This window comes from Lactuca virosa, chromosome 8, assembly GCF_052849685.1.
Source record: "Lactuca virosa cultivar CGN04683 chromosome 8, Lactuca_virosa_CGN04683_v6, whole genome shotgun sequence".
Taxonomy (NCBI): Eukaryota; Viridiplantae; Streptophyta; class Magnoliopsida; order Asterales; family Asteraceae; genus Lactuca; species Lactuca virosa.
In genome coordinates this window covers 7,432,720-7,454,468 of record NC_136433.1, presented here as the reverse complement: position 1 = coordinate 7,454,468, position 21,749 = coordinate 7,432,720, and the positions used below count along the sequence as shown (strand labels likewise).

Below are 21,749 nucleotides of genomic sequence, written 5' to 3'. Positions count from 1 at the left end.
ACGCAACTTCAGGAGTTGTTGGACAACGATTTCATTAGACCTAGTTCATCACCCTGGGGAGCTCCAATGTTATTCGTAAAGAAGAAAGATGGGAGCATGAGAATGTGCATAGATTACAGAGAGCTGAACAAGGCCACAATAAAGAACAAGTACCCGTTGCCAAGGATTGATGACCTGTTCGATCATCTGCAAGGTTCGATCTATTTATCGAAGATCGATCTTAGGTTAGGATATCATCAGCCAAAGGTAAGAGAGCATGATATTGAGAAAACTGCATTCAGAACAAGATATGGACACTATGAGTTCTTGGTTATGTCGTTTGGACTAACCAATGCTCTAGCAGCATTCATGGATTTGATGAACAAGGTTTGTAAACCATTCCTCTATAAATCCGTGATAGTGTTCATAGATGATATTTTGATTGATTCAAAAAGCAAGTAGGAGCATGAAAAGCATCTGCGAGAAGTGTTAGAAGTTCTGAAAAAGGAGAAGTTGTATGCAAAGTTCTCCAAATGTGATTTTTGGATTCAAGAAGTCCATTTTTTGGGTCATGTGGTTAACCAAGAAGGAATAATGGTTGACCCAACGAAGATTGAAGCTGTGATGAAGTGGGAACAACAGAAAAGTCCCACGGAGATCCGAAGCTTTCTGGGATTAGCTGGATATTACCGAAGATTTATCCAAGGCTTTTCTTCGATAGCTGCTCCATTGACAGCTTTGACCCACAAGAGAGCTACTTATACTTGGAGTGAGAAGTATAAGGAAGCTTTTGAGAAGTTAAAGAAGAAATTGTGTGAACCACCGATTCTTTCTTTACCTGAAGGAGTTGAAGACTTCGCAGTTTATAGCGATGCATCTGGAGTTTGGTTTGGTTGTGTTCTGACTCAAAGGGATAAAGTGATAGCATATGCATCGAGGAAATTGAAAGAACATGAAAATAACTACCCCACTCATGATTTGGAGTTGGCAGCGGTAGTATTTGCCCTAAAGATATGGAGGCATTATCTTTATGGCACAAATACTGAGCATAAGAGTCTTCAATATCTCTTTAATCAGAAGGAATTGAATATGAGACAACGACGTTGGCTAGAGTTGCTTAAGGATTACGATTTTGAAATCCTTTACCACCCTGGTAAAGCAAATGTTGTAGCCGATGCTTTTAAGCCGAAAAGTGAGTCTTGAAAAGAAAAGGCCAAGAGCATTAAGAATCGAAGTTGTCTCGACGATTGTAGAAAGTATCAAGAAATCTCAAGTAGAAGCTTTAGAGAAAAATGACCGAAAGGAAGAACGTTTGGGCAAAACGTTAGTGTTCGATACAAACGGTCAAGGACTAAAGGTATTCCAAGATAGGATTTGGGTACCTAAGACGGGAGGAATAAGAGATCTTCTGATGGAAGAAGCTCACAAGACCATGTACTCGATTCATCCCGACAGTACGAAAATGTATAGGGACCTGAAACCCTACTACTGGTGGCCGACGATGAAGCTCGATGTTGTAAAGTATGTGGCCGAGTGTGTGACATGTGCGAGGGTTAAGGCACAACATCATAAACCGGATGGGGGTTTAGAACCTTTACCTGTAGCCATGGGTAAATGGGAAGACATCACCACAAATTTCGTGACTAAACTGCCCAGAACGAAGAGCGGTCACGACATGATTTGGGTGGTCGTTGATCGGTTTACTAAAAGTGCACACTTCATAGAAGCCAATGGAAAATGGTCTATGGATAAACTTGCAAATGCCTACGTGAAGGAGATAGTGAGACTTCACGGTGTTCCTTTAATGATTGTATCAGATCGTGATAGTCGTTTCACGTCAAGGTTTTGGAGAAGTCTACAAGAGGAATTGAGTACGAAATTGTGTCTAAGTGCAGCCTACCATCCGCAAACTGATGGTCAGAGCGAATGAACAATTCAAACATTGGAGGATATGCTAAGAGCATGTACCCTGGAATTCCAAGGTAACTGGGATGAACATTTACCTCTAGTAGAATTTTCCTACAATAATAGTTTCCACTCGAGCATCAAGATGGCACATTATCACGTTTTGTATGGACAAAAGTGTCGAACGCCGTCATGTTGGCTTGAAGCTGTAGAAAAGCAGTTTATGGGACCCGAGATAGTTCATCAAACTGCTGAAAAGCTAAAAGTGATTAGGGAAAGGATGTTAGCAGCTTAGGATCGTCAAAAGAGCTATGCTGACAAGAAAAGACAACCGATAACATTCGAAGTTGGAGATTCGGTTTTACTTAAAGTCTCGCCGTGGAAGGGACTTATAAGATTTGGTAAAAGAGGAAAGTTGAGTCCAAGGTTTACTGGACCGTTTAAAGTTCTTCAGAGGATTGGGAATCAAGCTTACAAGCCAGAACTACCAGAAGAACTAGATGGTATTCATAACACTTTCCACGTGTGTTATTTGAGGAAGTTCACGGGAAAAGTTCCCGACATAATTCCAATTTCTGAATTAAGGTTGGATGAAAGCAAGAGGTTAATTGAAGAACCTGAGGCAATTGTTGACCATAAGACTAAGAAGTTGCGACGCAAGATTGTCGATTTAGTGCTTGTGCGATGGAAACATACGAATAGGCCAAATCTCACATGGGAAACGGAGAGTGACATGATAAGTCGCTATCCGTATTTGTTTGCTGATGTATGATTCCGGGGACAGAATCATCCTAAGGGGGAGAGAATTGTAACGCCTGTGTTTCTAGGCTAAGCATTAATGATGATGTAATAGTCTAGGCCAACATTTGTAACTTGTTTTGAAATAATAAGATGTATTATTTGATTATTATGTGTTTTATGCTTAATTATTATGATTTAATAAGTTAAGTATAAAAATAAGCGTCGAAAATAAATGTTAGATGAAGTCGATATCTATGAAGAAAGTTGTAGTGGTCGAAACAAGGATTCCGGAGATATAAAGAATACCGAAATCCGAGTTATAACAAATAAGTTATGACCTGTCGAAGTTTCGCGACAGAACCGGTACGACGCTGTGTGACGTAAAAAGTGAATTTACGATAAAGTGCTTTTTAGCATTAGTGATCTAAAGGAAAGTCGTAGTATACGTTAAACCGAGAGCGTGCATAAAAAGAATGTCCAAATCTGACTTCGTATGAGGAAGTTATGATTTTTCTAAGTTTTGGCTTAGCAGTATACAACCCGAAGTTCGAATATGAGATCGAACGATTTTTAGCCGAAACAACCTAAACGAGAATCGAAGATCTTGTTGATAGTAGTTCAACGGTAAAAAGACAGACAAAAACGGACGTCGGATGAAGAAGTTATGAATTTTTAAAGGACTTTTCCTGTCCCGACCTGTTAAAAATATAACTTTAAAAATTTAAGTCAAAATTAGCCGACGGATTCTAAAAGAAAGTTGTAGAGCATAACTTTACCTACACGTGGATATAAAGAACGTCAAAAACGGAACTTGTATGTGAAAGTTATGAATTTTTGAAGTTTGTGGCACACATTTCGAAGCTCATCCGAAGGGAACGCCATGCGTCTGAGGGAACGCCCCGCGTTCGCAGCCACCTGGTCCGGGGTCACCCACCTAGCACCTCGCATGGATGACACGTACGAAGCTCGGAATAAGTGAACACGCGTCTCGCACCTACGCGCTGCGTCCGAAGGAACGCCCTGCGTTCCTTGTAGGTACGCCCTGCGCTCTGAAGTCAGCAGCCTACTATAAATAGTGAGCGAGGCCATCCAAATTTACGTTTACAATTTCCATTCTCCCACCCTATACTTTCCTTTAAGTTGCAATAAATACCTCTAACCCTAAAATACCATCCTAACATCATAAGCAAGTCCCGAAGATCCCGAGAAAAGTGTTTTTCGAGACGAAACTCTGCCCGCGTAAAACCCGATTTTTGAGAAAACATATCGATTCTATAAAATGCGTGCTATGTATAATTATATTGTTTGTTTCTTTGAGATGGGTGTTGAATAGATGTTTTATACAAATTTTAAATTGTATATGTATTTTTATCTACAAATATGTTGGGTAAAACATGAGTAGATGAAATAGTTGATGTGTGTTAAAATGATGAGAGACCTAGATGTTGTTGTTGTTGTTGTTGTTGTTGTCATCTAGCGGAGTATAGATGACGACCACAGACCTTTCTAGACAGTCCACTGGAACGCTAGCAGGCTCGCAACCTGTAGGTGTTGGTGAACTATATGTTCGCTGGTGTACTCCATCCCCCTCATGGTTGCCTTATTTGACATAAATTGTTGAGGAATCTCCCAAAGTAGTGTTGTCACCCCGATGAATATCCTTAGGCTAGGTCCCTTATGATAGGTGTTTAGGGACGTAAAGTGATGATAACGGGAACGGGTAATCAAGGTTATTGTTGTTTGATTAAATTAATAAATTTATTGTTTGTTGATGAAATTAATAAATTTATTATTATTTGTGGGTTGAAAACCCTATATGCTTACCAGGCTCCCAAGCCTGACCCACTTAGCTTTCTATATTACAGGTAGTGGACCCAGAGCATAGTTTGGATGATGACGAGAGATTTTTGGATTATAGGCCAGTAGATATAAATAACTGTTGTAAGGCTTAAAAAGTATTGTTTATGCTTTTGGTCTGTATCGGAAGATGACATCCCGAGGTTTTGTTATATAATAAAAATACATTTATTTAAGAAATGTTTTGATAAATTTTTTATCATATTTCGTTTTGGGGACAAATTTCGCAACATCTTTTGGAAGATTACTCTGATTTTATTTTAAAAGCATAAACTAAATCGGTCTTTTCTGGCCGATAAATTTGGGGATGTCACAGTCGGTATCAGAGCATTAGTTTAAGCGAACTAGGAATTTGTAGGATTTCTAGTATTAAACTTAGAATGCTAAATGATAATCGTGAGATGAATGTCTACCATATTTTAGACACGAGCACTAGTATATTTTAGGAAATATGTCTAAAATGTTTTTATGTGCTAAATGCTATATGTTTTCCATATATGATATTATTTGTTCGGATCTATGGTCTGTCGCCGACCGGATCTGGAAACCTTATGTGTTTAGGATTCTAAGTGTATGACTACGATATAAATAAATATAATTAGGTATAATACCTTTTTGTAAAATAAAAATAAAATAAATAATTAATTAATTAAACGAAAGTATTTATAAAAATAGTAAAACAGTATAAATACTTTCTTCAATTTCCATCAATAATCTAGAAGATCCACCACCCTCAAGAAAAACACAAGAGCTTTACAGAAAACCCCTTTTATCTCAAAACCCTAGAATTTTTCCTTCAATTTCATCCATCTCAAGAGAAGAAATTAGAAAACAAAACAGGAAGAAAAGAAAAAAACATGGTTAAGGAAGCAACATTGGGTTGGGTATACGATTCTTGACAACATAAAAGACGGAACCTTCTAAAGAAATTGTTTGTTTCATTGTTGTTGTGATGTAAAAAGCAATGAGTTTGCAGCTCAAATTCAACAACAAATGGGTATAGTACGGACATACGGTGGTAGTGTCAGTAGACAAAAACATAATAAGTGGTTTTTTCTTGATCTTTTAAAAATTAAAGGAATGTATGAAAACTTAGATGGATGGTTATGATTTGATTTAGTGTGATGTAAATTGCCAACTTTAATGCACGCGCTGTTCAGTTACATCTGCCCGGAGCAGACCGACAGTCGACCGGATTGGGCCGTCGCCGGCAGGCGGGACACTTTTTTATCGAAAAGCTCGAGCTATCACGACACGTATGTGGGTTTAGTGGAATCGTGTAACCCAAGTTCAAAATCTTGTCAAACTTTTGGTTTCTTTTTAAAAGTTTCAAGAATGCATTACACTAATATTATTAGTAATGACTAATGTATATTCAGATATTTTTTTAGTAATTATATATATACCCAAGTTATAGAACTTGGGTTCTTATTATATATTTTTTCAACTGTAATTTGTAATTGTGAAAATTCACATGGTTATTATTATATATTTATGTTGATATTGAAATATTTTGCGTAGCTTTTTTTTATTAAGTTATATGATTTAAGACAAATTATAGAGAATCACAATGTATTTTACCTTATCTACCAATATAAAGAATGAATTTTGCCTTATCTACCAATATGAAGAATGTATTTTGTATGTTATGTGCACAAAAGAATAACCTATATATATATATATATATATATATATATATATATATATATATATATATATATATATATATATATATATATATATATATATATATATATATATATATATATATATTTCTTTATCGATAACTGTGATGTATTTTATTTTTACCTATAATAATAATAATAATAATAATATATTTATATTTTATTATCAATGTTGGCATCATACTTTATTTGTTATATGTTGTTATCTGTAAATGAATGTATTGTTGTTTGATGAATAAAGAATTATAAGTATGTTGCCAACATTTGTTAAGTAAATGCATGTATGTTGTTATTTATGAGTTAAATATTGTTATCATTTGTAAAGAAAGACAAGTATGTTGTTATATGAGTAAATAAATACAAGTAGATTGATACTATGGGTAAATAATAAATTATATTGCCTATATTGGTAAAACAAGTAAAATGCATGGTTATTTCCAACAATTTTTCTTATAAATGTTTCTTTAGCAATAATCTCAATGAGGGTTGAGCATTAGTCGGTTTTGCGACTATTCTGTTTATATGATATTTTGGTTCGATTATTTAAATAAAGAAGAAAAAGTTCAGTCATGCCCATGATTAGTCAAGAAATGCTAGTGAATGTGCTTATGGATGTCCTGAAAGCAAGTTTTCCAACCCCAAAGCAAATAGATCCTTATCCATTTAAAATACAAAGAAATATGGTCATTGCTTGCTTTGCGGTACATAATTTCATAAGAAAATATAACATTGGCAGAAAATTATTGATGGAGTGATGAAGTCATTATATTCAACATTTTTTTCCAAAAAAAAAAAAGATATTGTATTCAACAATGAAGAATAATTGGAAGAAAGTGGAAAAGAAGAACTAGTTTGAACACCCATGGGGGCACTCTAAGGCTATGCAGAGTGCTTTGGAGATTCTTACGCATAATTCTCACCAAAGAGATGGCCACATCATCCAAACATCCTCCCACATGATTCTCACCAAGATTAAGAAATGGTGTTCAATATATTCTCATCAGTGGGAAAAGAGATAAAGGGGAGAATAACAGTGAGATAGAGAGGGAGGAAAGAAGGAGAGAGTGAATGGGCAAAGCCACAATCACGAGAGCTAACAATACAAGAGGTTGGGGATGGTGTTTGGATGCAACTAACGCATACCTAACACGTAACAAATTGAAGTCCCCGGGATAGCCTAAGTGCACAATATATGTTTAGTGTGCATGATGAAATTGCTAATATGATATAACACATATTTTGATTTAATTTAATTATTTGAACATATTTTAAAATTATGTTTAATATAAGTTACTTATCATGTTATTTTAAAATTATTTAATGTGATAAGGTACACTTTAAGATTTATAACGATTATATCATCAACACTTTATCCACTCATATATCCATTATCCATTGGGTGCACTTTATGACTTATATGCTCATTTTGTTATTTGTCACTGTTTGTTGATTTTTAATGACCGTAATGAAACTTATTGGGGCTTTAGGGGAATGACTGAGGCAGCCCACATAAAACCCTGATTACCTAATTATATCAAATTATATATAACATATTTTTAAAAAATAATAAAGCTTATCCGGGTTTAAACCACAGACCCGATTAAGGTGGTGTATCAAATTATATAAACACATTAAGTAATAGAAATCAGTAAGCACCAACAAACATCAGAAATCTCAAGAACAAAGGTTCTTAATTCTAAAAATGAAAGCCAATAATATATATATATATATATATATATATATATATATATATATATATATAAATAATATTCAGCTGGTTTTTTGATGGTGCCATTGTCAAAAGTCAAAAGGAGGTGTTTATCTAGGAGTCGATCTTCCTGGAGGTGCTTGCATTGGGGGGTACTGCATCATAATATTCACAAAAATATATTGTTACTGATACTGATACTGATACTGTTAGATCAAACAAAAACTATAGTTACCTGCATTGTATAAGGCGAGCTTTGTGCCATAAAACCAAGAAATTCTTGCTTCTTGAATTCAAAATTGAACTTCACATGAGCCAACATTGCTTCTTCCCTTTGTATATCTTCCATCATCCTTTCCCTTTTCCATTTAAACTCCTTCATCTCCTTTTCAACTTCAATATACTCCTCAGGTAAATAAGAAACCCCTGAACTTATCGGGAATCTCACTTTCACCTCTTCTTCCCTACAACAATTACAAAATCAAAAACACATTCATATAAAAAAAAAATGTTTAATTCTGGCTTACCGAGTTGTGCCAAGAGAAAAAACACTACAACTTCTTATAATTCCTCCATCCAATGAAACGGCTCCATCATGTATGCAAGGTAGGGCCTGTAACATTTCTGCCCTACTTTTATAAACTTGTAATCGCGAAAACAGAGTATAAAAAAGAGTCTCTCTTAAACCATTCCCTTTGTTTGTTAGATAAAACAAATGTTCACTATTGATATGGATCATATTCACAGCAAACCCCATAAATCCAGCTGGCGTTTCACCATTTGGTAATGTTGGTTTTGAAAGAGCAAGCCTCCTTTGCGCATCATTAGCTAGAAACTCACCATAATATGGACTAAAAGCCATAAAAAGTAAATACTGTTTGTCAAACTAACAACAAAAGATTTGATTTAAAAAAAAAAAAAAAAAGGGAAAAGAATTTACACATATGACATACCTCATATTTTCAAGACAAATGACATTATAACGCCCTTCCAAGATTTGTCCTATAGCAGTTCCAAGCCCTAAAAGACCTGAACTTTTATTAATACAACCTTCTTTGTCATAAGATTCAAGAGCTTTCACACCATCATATGTCATGCAAACTAAAGCCAACATGTTATCTTGCCCAAGATACTCTGATAGAATCCTGTTTGTTCTCCATCATAAACATTTAAAACCAATAGTTAATGATGATGATTTCTAGAAACATGAATCATGACCTAAAAGAAGACTGAAAAGTCAAACTTACCTGCTAAGATTATCATCGTTGACTTTACCTAAAGTAGCTACAACACCAAGAACATCTTTGATATGAGTAGCTTGATTACGGTGTCGTTTAAGCTGGCACACAATAGCAGCAGCTGATTTTTCATTTTTCATGATATTTTCAATTGTGGCCTCTTCAGTGTGCATTTGTGAAAGATCCCCATCTTCTATCTTAGGTGCAGATGAGGAATGATACTTTCCCAGAGTAACTAACAGAAAAAGAAAATAACTCATGTTTTGCATTTTGAAAATTACAAGAAAACAAATCAAGGGTATTAATGTATATACCTTGCATATCTGTAATCACATCATCTAGACTGTTCTTATGAGTCCTTAAATACTTGATGTTTTCTTCATGTTGTTTAATCTTTTTTCCTAGCAAGAGCATGTCGTTCTCAAGTTTCTGAAAAGATTAATAAAACGAAAGTTAGTAATTTGTGTAACAGGAAAAACAAGAACAGAGATTGACAGATTTGAAATGTCATTAATAACCTTAGAAGGGTTGACAAGAGATTCTGCTCCATTCTCTGATCCATCCCTTGCAGCATTAGATGTGTCATTTTGACCAGTGTAGTTCATTGCTGATGGAACTTGTACACTTAACACATTTGGACGTATTGGCATCTAAAAAGATTGACTAGTTATAAAGAGAGGTATAGTATACTCAATAATGTGAACGAGATATTATGGTTGAAGATGGAACTTGGCAGATTACATATCATTATCAATTGAGGAATCAAACAAATGAACTGAAATCTTAAAAGGGTAAGCTAGATTTATTCATCAACCATGAATCTGACAACCACAGTCCCCACCCTCTCAAGCACTTCAACCATGATTAACCCTGTATGTTCGTTCATAATCATGATTCATGACCAAAACCATGCTTCCATCAAGAATTCATTCATGGAAAAGTTGGTGATACCCTAACTCTGGAGCCGAAAGCCGAAACTTCCCCTTTAGATACTCAAACTTCGCAATGTACTAACATCAAACCACATATACTTGGTATGTTCTACTTTATGAAAACTTAAATTTAAAGAAAATTGGTGGAAATAGGTTTACATGAGCATGAGTCAACAGATTGAAACGTTTATATACAAATGCGCACATACACTTCAATTGAAGTCCAATAAACTTGACAAAAATACAAAAGGATTTTGCCTTTTTTTTTTTCAATTTCAGAATGCGAAACTAGAACACGAAATGCGAAACCCTAACGGAAATCGATACCTGTTGGCCAGACGAATACATGGTGTTCGGAGCAAATTGGGGTTCCGGGCAGGTAGATTCCCGTGTGCAATGTGGGAGACAACCCCAAATGATCTCGGTTCGGACAAGTGAGAGCTATGCTATGCTGTGTACGCTTTGCGATTTTTGAGTACTACTAATTCATAATTGAAACAAGAGCGAAGAAAGACAAGGCAACTTAACTTTTTTATTACAGCTCCAAACTCCAAAAACCAACCTAAGTGGGAGCTTAAAAAAAAAAACTTATGGTTTCACATCTATGTAACTTAAAATAAACGTTTAGAATTTTTTTTTAAAATAGCTTATAGCCGTGTCATGGTGTGGAACCATAGAGTTTTGATAAGTTATCAAAACTCTTTATAGTGTAGGAAATATTTTTTTGTCATTTTGCAAAAACTAAAAATGTTTATCAACTTATAGGGTTTTGACACTGAATAAGCAAATCTAAACATTTTTAAAAAAATTCCGTTTTGACACCGCTATAAGCTAATAAGCTATAAATTAAAAAATATTTATCATTTTAAATAAGTTCAACCAAACACCCTCTAAATATGAATGAAACCACCACAAATATTTGGGCAAAGCACTAAAATCACCAGGTATGGTATTGGTAGGTGTTATTATAAGGAATCATTTTTTTACGTTTATTATAAAAAGAGTACATATTTTGCATAAAAACTTAAAAAAGAACACCCTAATATCACTTTAACTTGTGAGTACAAAAGTAATATGTGATGTATGTTTAGATTTTATCTATATAAAAACCATAATACTTGGATTACATATTGTTTGTAGTTCATAGATTAGTCGTTTCCAAACAATGTATGCAAGTTGCAAACTCCTATGGTAAGAGAAATGTCATGTATTGTAAGCTCCTACTCGATAAGAATAAATGTCATGTAAGTTCCTCTTATAATAAGATAAGGGCATTTGCATATCCCAAAACTTGGTTCCATACGCTAGTTAGGTTCCTCGTGATTAACAATTCTCATTGATGACAACCTATAAGATGAAAGATCGTATCAACAAATGTGAAGCACACAATCGATGCAAATAGTTAATGGGCATTCTTATATGTAGGGACCATATCATAAAGAACTAAAGATAATATAAGGGATTAAAAAGCATAAAAATAAATTAAAGCTAGGGGAATATGGATTAAAGACTCAAAGCTAGATTGTTGAGACATACTGAGTTATATAATCAAGCTAGATAGTTTTATAATTTTCTCTTTATTTACTTCAAATTAAATGTAATCATCTCTTTTATAATTGACACTTAAATCCCTCCAGAATAGTAATTTCTTGACAATCACCAAAATTTCTCATTTATCTTAAATAAGGTCAAAGAAGTAAAAAGAGCAATGTTATTTGAAATCTCAGTTATCCGTCGAGGTATTCCCTTATGATATCTCCATCGATTGGAAACGACTAATAGCTTCATGATTATATTTTGGAAAGGAAAAATGATTTGTTAGGAACTAATAAAGGAAAAGTATTCATCTCACAACTCTCATTTAAATGTCTATGACTAATGCCTTCTCCAATGTCCATGACAATTTAGTGTGAGTCAATAGTGACCGTCATATATAGCGGACCACCATCTCAAACACCAAAACCGCTTTTCAATATATAATAGTAATATTATCTATTCATCAATTAATTCCCAAACTATTATATACCTTGTATTCTATAATATTTATTTATAATAATTAATATATTTGTTATGATTTTGATATTTTCCAAAAAAAATCAAAAGGCGGTTAAATCTTGTTCTATAGTTTTGACGTTAACTAAACTTTGTGTAATGCAAAAATAAAGATATTATAAATGCGACAACCTTAAACCTATATTATTAATAGATATTTGTATATTTTAATTTTAATAATTAACTATATTATATATTAGTAAAACTGATAAAGTTTATAAATAATTTTAAAGAATATGTTTTTTTGTTATTAAAATATTGGATGTATATATGTTTTGGTGTGATTTTTAGTTTATGGTTGGAGTTGAAAACAAAAGTTTAAAACAAGCCAATCCATTTTAATATATTCCAAACTATAATGTCATCCAAAAGTGAGCTAATCTAAAATAAGTTTATTTACATACCAAGACATATAATGCTATCCAAAAGATAAAAAAGTTCCATAATCAGTCCCTATGTTAGCTAGCTAAGGAAACTTTACATATATTTGTGAGATGCATAAAATTCTAACTAGGAGAAGGGGGTATACGACCCTGCTACCACAACAACCGGCTTCTCCTCTAAACAAGAAGATATAGGAGACACATCAGTGGTGGTGGTGGTGGTGATAATCGGTTGGGGTTGGTTTTGGTTTTGGTTGCGTGTGAAATAATTAGCATAAACATCGCGTCTTTTTTTGTACTTTTTCTTAAGCTTTTCAAGACAATTATTTTCACTAACCAACTCCTCAACTGTCGCTTTCAGTTTCAACTTCAGTTCATTATACCTCTTCATCACTTGCTTCACACGTGGAGACACCGCTTCATTTCTCATCGCACCCACCGCCACCGGGAATATAATATCCCCTTCCCGTTCCCTGAACATATATAATATAATAATAATAATAATAATGTCAAATTACACACAAATTTATATCAAATAAAAACTTACCAGCAGCATCCGAGAGACATAACGCCGTTTCCTCTGAGTATCCCTCCATCCAAAGAAACCGCACCGTCTTTAATTGACGAAATTGCCCTTATCATCTCCTCTCTCGTTTCGTAAACTTGTGTTTCACCAAAAAGACGATAAAACAACGTCTCTCGAAGACCATAACCAGATTCGGTCCTTGTGTTTAAATAATCAACATCTATGTCTATCATATTTACCGCATAACCTAAAAACCCTTTTGGAGTTGTCCCATCAGGAAGGGTAGGATCCGGTAACAAAAGCTTTCCCTCAACATCTTTGTCTGCCTCGCATGCCCTGCCAGATCACAAGAATTACAGTCATGCCACTAGCCATTGAGATTTTAAAACTTCTGAGATTCACTTATGGCACCTTATATCTTCGATGCATATAACACCGTAACGACCGTTTATAGATTGTCCAAGTTCTGATGCAAACATGTGAAGGGCATGTGCACGATTCACCTCCCCATTCTTTTCATATGTCTCCAGTAATATCACATGTTCATAAGATTTGCATACCACTGCAAGCATTTCATCACCGAGATACTCTGCAAATATCCTGAGAGAAGGTCCAAGGTAATAAAATGGTGTTGTTATATACAGTATCATGTAGGGTTAAATGCAGAAGAAGATTCACCTGCTAAGGTTTAAGGTTGGAGCTGTTCCAACAAGTGCTACAACACCAATAATTCGTCCCATTAAAGTTCCAAAACAATCTTCTTCATCTTGCATCTCTGACATCATTTTGAAGAGTTTGATGACAACAGCAGCAGCGCTCTCAGTCTTACATTCAATCTTTTCTGTGATCTCATCCTTCCCTGGCGAACCGTCTTTGTATTTGCGGGTAGAAGAACAACTTTGGTAATGGTATCTGGAAACTGCATTTCAAAATCCAACATTACATTTACATTATTTCATTTCCAATTGTCTGTTTAACAAGATTAATTGAACTGTGATTAGTTACCATCCAATTCTAATAGTTGGGACTCAATCCCTCTTTGTTGATATTCTAGTAGCCTTATATTCTCTTCGTGTTTACCAATCCTCATGCCAAAATCAATAAGCTCATTTTCAAGGTCCTGAAGGAAATAAAATGGTGTCATTTGTCATAGTAGATATGAACAATTTTTTACATAGAATATGACAAGACTTGGCAGTGTTAGTGTACGTATATACCCTTTGGAAAACAAGGATGGATTCTAATTCGGTTTCTATTCCATCTGCATAAATGTGTTGGACACTTGTACAATCGGTGGGGGTGGGGGTATTTGAGTCCATTAGAGGAAATATATTTTCATCTAGGGACAGATGTTTCGCATTAAGAGGCTCTATCAGCGGAGGCATCTCAACGTGAACCTACATGTAAGAAATAACTTAAATCAGTGGTTCAGAAGTTGTGACATGATTTATTATTTATTTATTTTCGAAAATGACGATTTTAACCTTGATGGTCAACTTGAGATCCGGATGGCAGGCATGAGCAACAACGAAACTAAAATCACCTACTATTTCAGAAGGAACAGGAACTGCACGAACTATGCAACGCCCCTCACGGAAACCATATTTCACAGATTCATCAACATTGTGTGATTGAGATTTTATTACAAGGGTATGGGATTGTCCACTTGTATCTTCATCATGGAAGTTTACATCCACATCACCTTTCGAATCCACAACTTCAAGTTCCAGGTTTTCTAGGTAGGAACCAGCAAAACAGGTTTCAGGTATCTGCAATCATGAAGAACATTATTAATTATAATTTGCTGCTAATGAAATTTGGGAGAAATTAGATCAAGGGTTTCAGACCATTGATACAGTTCTCAGTTGCCTTTCCTCAATCTTCCACTCCTTCATGATAACCGGTTGTCCATCCGATCTAACAGATAGTGATACTGATGACAGTTGATTTTTCAAATGAGAACAACATTGGAATCTAAATAACTGAATGAAAATCATGAGACTAATTAGGGGTTGTTTCTTTTTTTTCCCATCAAGTCATGTATGCATTGCATACAGTGTCTTCTGGATACATAAAGTCAGTTTCTTGGTAGATTTGTTTCTTTTCTGGACAAAGTAAACTGTTTGTATGAGACTAATTTACCCTTACATACGAAAAAACAAATTCACAATGTTCATCAATTTTTAAAGTGAGGACCGAAAAAAATAAGTTAAATAAAATTAACTTGGCTTAACACGTGAAGCCATGTTCTCCATATTAAGTCATAAAGAAACAGCCCCTAAGTTTAATATAACAAAAGCCATTAAACAAATTACAAGCATCATAATACAAAATAAATGGATAGGAATTTAAAGTAGTTTACCTTTTCTTCCATAGCCTGCTGTAACCCTTAAAAGGCCACCAAGATCAACACATCCACCAGCATCCACCTATTGAGTTATATATTATAATGAAAATTTGCTAAATATCAACAACTTAATAAAATCTTGCAAGGGGCACATACCTTCTTAGCAGAAAATGATTTTTCCAATGAGGTAAATCCATTCACGCTTAACTGCACCTTTTCTTTTTCTCGTACATGATTTCCAAACGCATCAAATAACTGAAAAAGGGTGTAGAGAAAGTTTAATACGATAATTAACTATAACTAATAAACAAAAAAGGTTGCAGTTGTTGTATGGAATTAAACTGGGTAAATAATAATATACCTCTAAACTCAACTCTTTAATTGTATGGCCTGGAATCAATTGCTTCTCAAAGTTTTCTGGTTGCAATGTCACACGTGTCAAGGATCCAGGAAAAACTAATACAAAGAGAAGATAAAAAAGAATAAGTTAACCAATGGATTTCTTCCAATGAAAGATAAATGGCAAACATAAGCACACCTTTGATAGGGATTTCTAGCATGTGGGACCCATCAGGCCGACATAACATCAGAGTGGCATCATAACTTGGTCGAATTCTGTCCAAATTAGAGCTCCCAATAACCAAATCCTTGAGTATGAGAGCTGACATGTCAGATGATATAGATGGGCTCCATTTGTGAACTTTAAGGTTAACACCCTTGTTACATTCGACCTTGACCACTACTTCAGGAACTTTTAAAAATGGAATTTGATTGGAATATGTATCAAACATTGAAACATAAATAGGCTGGAAATAACGGCCCACCCTAAATAACAAATAAGAAACACATATATGAGGTATTAGATTTTATAAAAATGCATACATAAATTATATTTTTCTTACGTGACATTATAATCAGGAAGCTTCTTGGCAAGTGCCCATTTGTGGACCTCACGTGATGCTTCAACTTTGACCTTCACCACACGTTTCTCACAGCTTGAATCTCTCTGATGATAAGAAATATGTAAATGCTAATTATTAACAAAATCATATGATTGTAAAGCCATGTGGTTATATACACATTAAAGCAATTCAATGTTACTCACAATGGAAAAGGTGAATGAATAAATTCCAGCTTTTTGAAACAGAGGATGGGAGTTGCATTTTGGTTGAAATATATATAAACCATGCAAATCCTTTCGTGATGAAGGTGTTACACGTCCTGAATAGATATTTCTTTCATTTCCATATTCAGAAAATGTAACTGATAGTGACATCTCGAAGTTATCTTTCATCACATATTTTTGATCTAATTCTTCACACGCAATCCCAGATTTATAAGTAGCAGGACGAATGACAGCAACAATGTCACATGGTGATACATGTGAAGCATGAACTTTATCCGCATCTGGTAATGACTGTAAGAAGAAAGTGAAGAAACATCACCATCAATCAAATTCAAACATACATTTTTTTCACAAAGAGGAAGTGGAACTAACCGAATCTATTCCCAATTTGAGACATTGTCTTCTGTTTAGTATCTGAATCGATGATGGACATTTCTGATATTGCTTCTTAAGTTGGTTATCCCATTCAGAACCATCAACAGCCAAACACTAGTGAATAAATCATTGTTCAAAAAGTAGTCATTTTTCTCAGAATATTTTAACGGAAAACATAACTGCAACTAGACTAAGGGTTGTTTCTTTCTTTTTTCCAATTAAGTCCTGAATGGGTGATAACACTTGTCTGGATAAAGTGTTGTATGAGACTAAATGACCATTTTATCCTTACATTCCAAAAAGCAGATTCAAAATATTCATCAATTTTAAAGTGAGAGGAGTAGGGAGAAACAAGGACAACTAGGTTAAGAGGTAGTGTCTTAACACATTAAGCCATGTTTTTTTGGCTTAACCCATAAAGTCAATCTGTCCAGATTAAGTCAAAAAAAGCAGCAATGTATAGTTGTCCAGATTAAGTGCTTAACCCATCAAGCCCATTAAGTTAAAAAATAAAGAAACAGCCCCTAGGGTTATAAAAAAAAGTCCTAACCTTTCCAGAATCAATGACATTGATAGGTACTAATTCAGATTTTCGCAAATCAAAAATGGGATTTCCATTAGCAGATTCAAGGAGACAGCCGTCTTCTTCTGACACCTCAATCCGCCTTCCAATTTCCAAACAAGAGTATTGTAATTGAAAATTTGAACCAAAGAAACTGTCAGATACTAAAAAAATGGAATAAAATAAAGATGATATTAATAATAAGATAGTCCACCTGCAAATTATCCATGCTTCACCTGCATCCCCTTGAAATCCTTCAAGAATGATGTATTCCAACGTAGCATAGATATTAGTTTTGTGGAATCCAGCACATGCTCCTTTTAGAATCTTGATTTTCTGCCCTGAATCCCAAGATTTTCCTTTCCGCATTACAGCTTTGTGAACCCTAACAACTGCAACCAAAACCAACATGAGTAGCAGAAAATCAATGCCATGGAGTCAGTTTTTTTTTTTTAAATTCTCACCATTGTTTGCTATGTTAAGCTCCTTGTTTGTAAAATTTACTATGAAGACAGGCTCATCAATTCCACAGTCAACTTCCTCATCATATTTTTCATGCATTTGGACAAGCCACTGTTGGTACTGCTTATCTAACTGCATAAGGGTCAACGGCTTTCCATCTCTTCTTATATCAATGTGTACACCTGTTGATGAACCTTTTTAAGTTTTTTTTTTTTTGTAATTTAATGTTGGCATCATGTTTATACTCAACTAGAATTAAATTCAATTACCCATCTCTTTCTCTGGAGGTTGCTTAGTGCCCAAAGTTTTCAAGGCATTGGCAAAAGGGTTTTGATGTGCAAAATCCGTCTAGAAAAAGAAAAAGATGAAAATGGACGTAAGGTACGATTGTGTACATTTAAAAGTGAGCAAAAATGGAAGTAGAAAACACTTACCTTAGAAGGTGTTGGATTGAAGCCAGCATCCGTCTCTAGAAATCACAAAACTTAGGGCTCAAAACATATTGATAATGAAAAGAAGTGCAAATTTTAAAAGAGATAAAGAGAAGATTGGATATACCAATAAAACATTTAACTCTCATGCAACTTCTCTTCAAAACTTGTGTTCTGTGCCCTGGTCTTTGTCTGAAATCCATGAATGGCAACCATGCCTAATTCAAAGGTAGATTTATTAAAATTTTAAATTTTATTCTTAAAGGTGTCATAAGTTATCATTCCTCTCAACTCACCCAACGAGCATCTGGAAGTAAACGACCAAGTCGTCTACAAGAAACATGACTAAAACTTCCAAAATCTTCTGTGTACCCATATCCCTCTTCTTTTAAAGTTTCCAGAATGTTCTGAATGCTCTCCTTGCCCTGTTATTTAAAGTTTCAGGGGACAAAAGTCACAAAGTAGTAGAAAGTAACTATATTTCTTCAAAAAATATCATGTGAACTTGTATGAAGTACATATATTCATATATACATGCAAGATTCAAAACAGTACCTCTTTAACTGGAAGATAATAACATTTAAGACGTGCATTTGCTTCCTCCGATGATCTTGCTCCTGAATAAATTGAAAGTGAAAAATAAAGTTCATGGCTAAAATTGAGTTAACAAATTTAGTAATCTCAAAAAAAGCAAAACCTTGACTACTTGTAGTGGTAGCATTGTCATGATTCAATTGAAAACGAAGTTGCAACACAAATTCTGGACCATTGCATGTATTGAGATTTGTAATTGCTACCTCTCCACCTGGAATTTCTGCTAGATTGTCGCCATTAACCTACAAATACAATTCTCATTGTATAGGTAAATATTATATGGTAATAGTGCACATAATCCTCATAAACTTGAATTAATAACAAATGTAGTTCGCTATTAGGTAAAGTACATGCAACAAAAGGAAAGAACAACCAACTAAAGTACATGCAACAAAATGCAACCTGAAATTCAATTGGCATTATTGTTCTTCCTTTCTTGGACAATTCATCACACTGTAAACAGGAATGGTGTTATTTTTGTGATCCAAGAATACAAATTATATCATCCATGTGTTATGTATAAGCCAAGAAACCTGGATATACGGAAAGTAGATATCCTTCAATTTGCATTTGAGTTGCCTTATGTCTATATTTTGCTTCTTGGGCTCAAAAATATCAACCTGTTCAATTATAATCAGATAAGTTCAAATTGGGATCATATTCTTTGAGAAGAGATGATAGTTACCTTTGTGAAACTACCACCTGGAGCTAACTGAAGTTCATCCTTCATAGGGTCTCGAAGGCTACCATAAGTCTAGATTACAATAAAGAATGAGGAAACAAACATCAAATAATATATAACAGATAAACAGATAACAAATAGCAACAAAGAGTTTGATTACCCTCCATGTTCGCTTTGAACCTGAACCAAAACCACTAACAAGAGCTTCTCTCTCAAGGCGTAACATATAAACCTTTTTGGAATCCTTTGTCTTAGAGGAAACCTCTGTGTGCCTACAATAAGATAGCAACAGAATGACTATCAAAAGTTAACAAACAAAATACCAAATTTAATCAATTTTACAGACATACCTTCCTAAATGCATTGAAGCAACAAAGCCACCATATCCAAACATGCCAAATGCAGGCTGTACTCACCAGAAATAAGTCTAAAAGTTAGAAACAAGAATAGGGTAATATTCAAGACAACAAAATTTTGCTATTTACTTTCAAATATGGAGGTTTCCCTCCTATTGCTTGGCCTTTGGAAGTCCGATGAAGGGAGGCTCCCATCTTCCCCCTACAAAGAGAAAACAGATGGCATAAAACATGTGCATGAAAGCAAGAAACAAAGAAATGAAACAGTTTGAGGATTAACATCTTACCACTTCTCTATTGACAAAGAGTCCATGCCTGGGCCTGTATCAATAATAGATATTCTATCATCTGAAATCTCCACACTGACAAGAAATGAAAGTTATATGAAACAGTAGAAACCAAAATCCTATGAACAATTCTTGGCCAAAAAGTACCACACAGGACTCCTTGTACCTTATTAACCTCTTCTCCTGTTCACCATTAGACCACACAGCTTGCAATGAATTATCCTATAGTAAAAAAGTATGACATGAGAGTCTTGACGATGGGGTTTTAAGGAAAATTAATAAAAAAAAAAAACATCATTTATTACAATTATATCAGCCAATGCAGTTTCAAAAGTGTACTCTTCAGGGAGCTCCTTAAGTAACTCGGTGTCTGGTGTCAAATCCCACATGTTCTAAAGACAAAAACAAAGAAAGAAGGCTTTACAGTTCGGGAAATATTGTGAAGCAACAGAATACAAACCACAGGCAATCAGGTTATATATAATCATTCCCGAACAAACCTCATAAATTTTTGCTGGCTGAGACCCATCCTGTTACAGGATCATTATAAAGGAATTACAAACAAGTTTAACAGATAAAACATGAAACGAAATAAAGCTATTTCAGAAGGAAAACAGGGACTCACATGAAGTCTCAAATTGTAGACACGATTGGGCTCTAATTTCGTCAACGTAAGACTGTTCCTAAAAACATGATCGGAATCGTCAAGAAAACATAACTGTGCATTCCAGTTAACTTGTTTCTTAGGGCTAGATGTCTTTTGCACAGCTTTAGCATATTCATTCCTTACTCTACCAGCCAATTCTTCGACAGTAAGACGCTCAGTGCCTTCAGGAATTTTCAACACGACAGTGACCCCATTCGGCAAAAGAATTTTCAGCTTGTAAACTCTCCTTGGACCTGATACATCTTGACTAATTACTCCCAAGGAATCCGGCGTCCTTCTCTTGAATCGCTCAACGTCGGAAGTCTCATTTAATCTCTTTTGTGGCGTTAGAAGATGACGATCACCGTCCATCTTGAAACGTAACGCAGAAGGAAAGTTTTCTCTTCGGAAACTCAAACAATATCAACTCTTGTGTTTCCGTGACAATGTGACTATGAGCTAGAAACTGCGGATGGTTGTGATTTTGATCTTAAAAGTTTAATTGCAAGAAATCGATTATCGTTTGATTATTAGAAGCAACGAAAATCCTGAATTGTGTATGCGAGGAAACGTGGTGGACAAGGGTTTTACAGGGGAAACGGAAAGTCGGAAACGATCATAATGGAGAGAGCAGAGTGTAGGAGTGTACGACTTTCAGAATACGCCTGAACGCGGCTAAAATAAGCCGGGTGTAATCATTCCGCAGCCTGTTTCATATTCCAAATCCTTCCGATATATTTTCTTTACCATATTAAATGAAAAGTTTTTGTTATTTTATTTTTTTAATTAAATATAGCATTTTATCGTACTTGTGCTCAATTAATAAAAATTGAGTTACATTTACAACAAAAAAACCTTTAAAATTTGACACTTTT

General features: G+C 34.7%; 2 protein-coding genes across 2 annotated transcripts; both read right to left on the bottom strand.

Annotated features, from left to right (window-relative positions):
• Positions 1-7,888: 7,888 nt before the first annotated feature.
• Positions 7,889-10,601, bottom strand: DMS3 (defective in meristem silencing 3). Its single transcript, XM_079063081.1, has 8 exons — positions 10,373-10,601; positions 9,632-9,763; positions 9,428-9,542; positions 9,123-9,348; positions 8,829-9,020; positions 8,403-8,726; positions 8,111-8,339; positions 7,889-8,030 (listed from the first exon to the last, which is right to left on the bottom strand). Exons 1-8 carry the CDS (start codon positions 10,391-10,393, stop codon positions 7,986-7,988), a joined length of 1,284 nt encoding a protein of 427 aa, XP_078919207.1. The 5' UTR covers positions 10,394-10,601; the 3' UTR covers positions 7,889-7,985.
• Positions 10,602-12,414: 1,813 nt separating this feature from the next.
• On the bottom strand, positions 12,415-21,534 carry GMI1 (gamma-irradiation and mitomycin c induced 1). Its single transcript, XM_079067878.1, has 35 exons — positions 20,854-21,534; positions 20,729-20,758; positions 20,534-20,620; positions 20,395-20,450; positions 20,229-20,303; positions 20,071-20,143; positions 19,936-19,991; positions 19,746-19,857; positions 19,589-19,657; positions 19,437-19,523; positions 19,306-19,356; positions 19,007-19,145; positions 18,865-18,926; positions 18,606-18,734; positions 18,437-18,527; positions 18,313-18,347; positions 18,148-18,226; positions 17,881-18,060; positions 17,631-17,808; positions 17,405-17,519; positions 16,852-16,968; positions 16,459-16,770; positions 16,256-16,359; positions 15,892-16,178; positions 15,715-15,809; positions 15,510-15,608; positions 15,369-15,435; positions 14,854-14,939; positions 14,491-14,775; positions 14,224-14,403; positions 14,012-14,126; positions 13,685-13,925; positions 13,418-13,606; positions 13,028-13,342; positions 12,415-12,953 (listed from the first exon to the last, which is right to left on the bottom strand). Exons 1-35 carry the CDS (start codon positions 21,244-21,246, stop codon positions 12,608-12,610), a joined length of 4,935 nt encoding a protein of 1,644 aa, XP_078924004.1. The 5' UTR covers positions 21,247-21,534; the 3' UTR covers positions 12,415-12,607.
• Between the last annotated feature and the right edge of the window lie 215 nt (positions 21,535-21,749).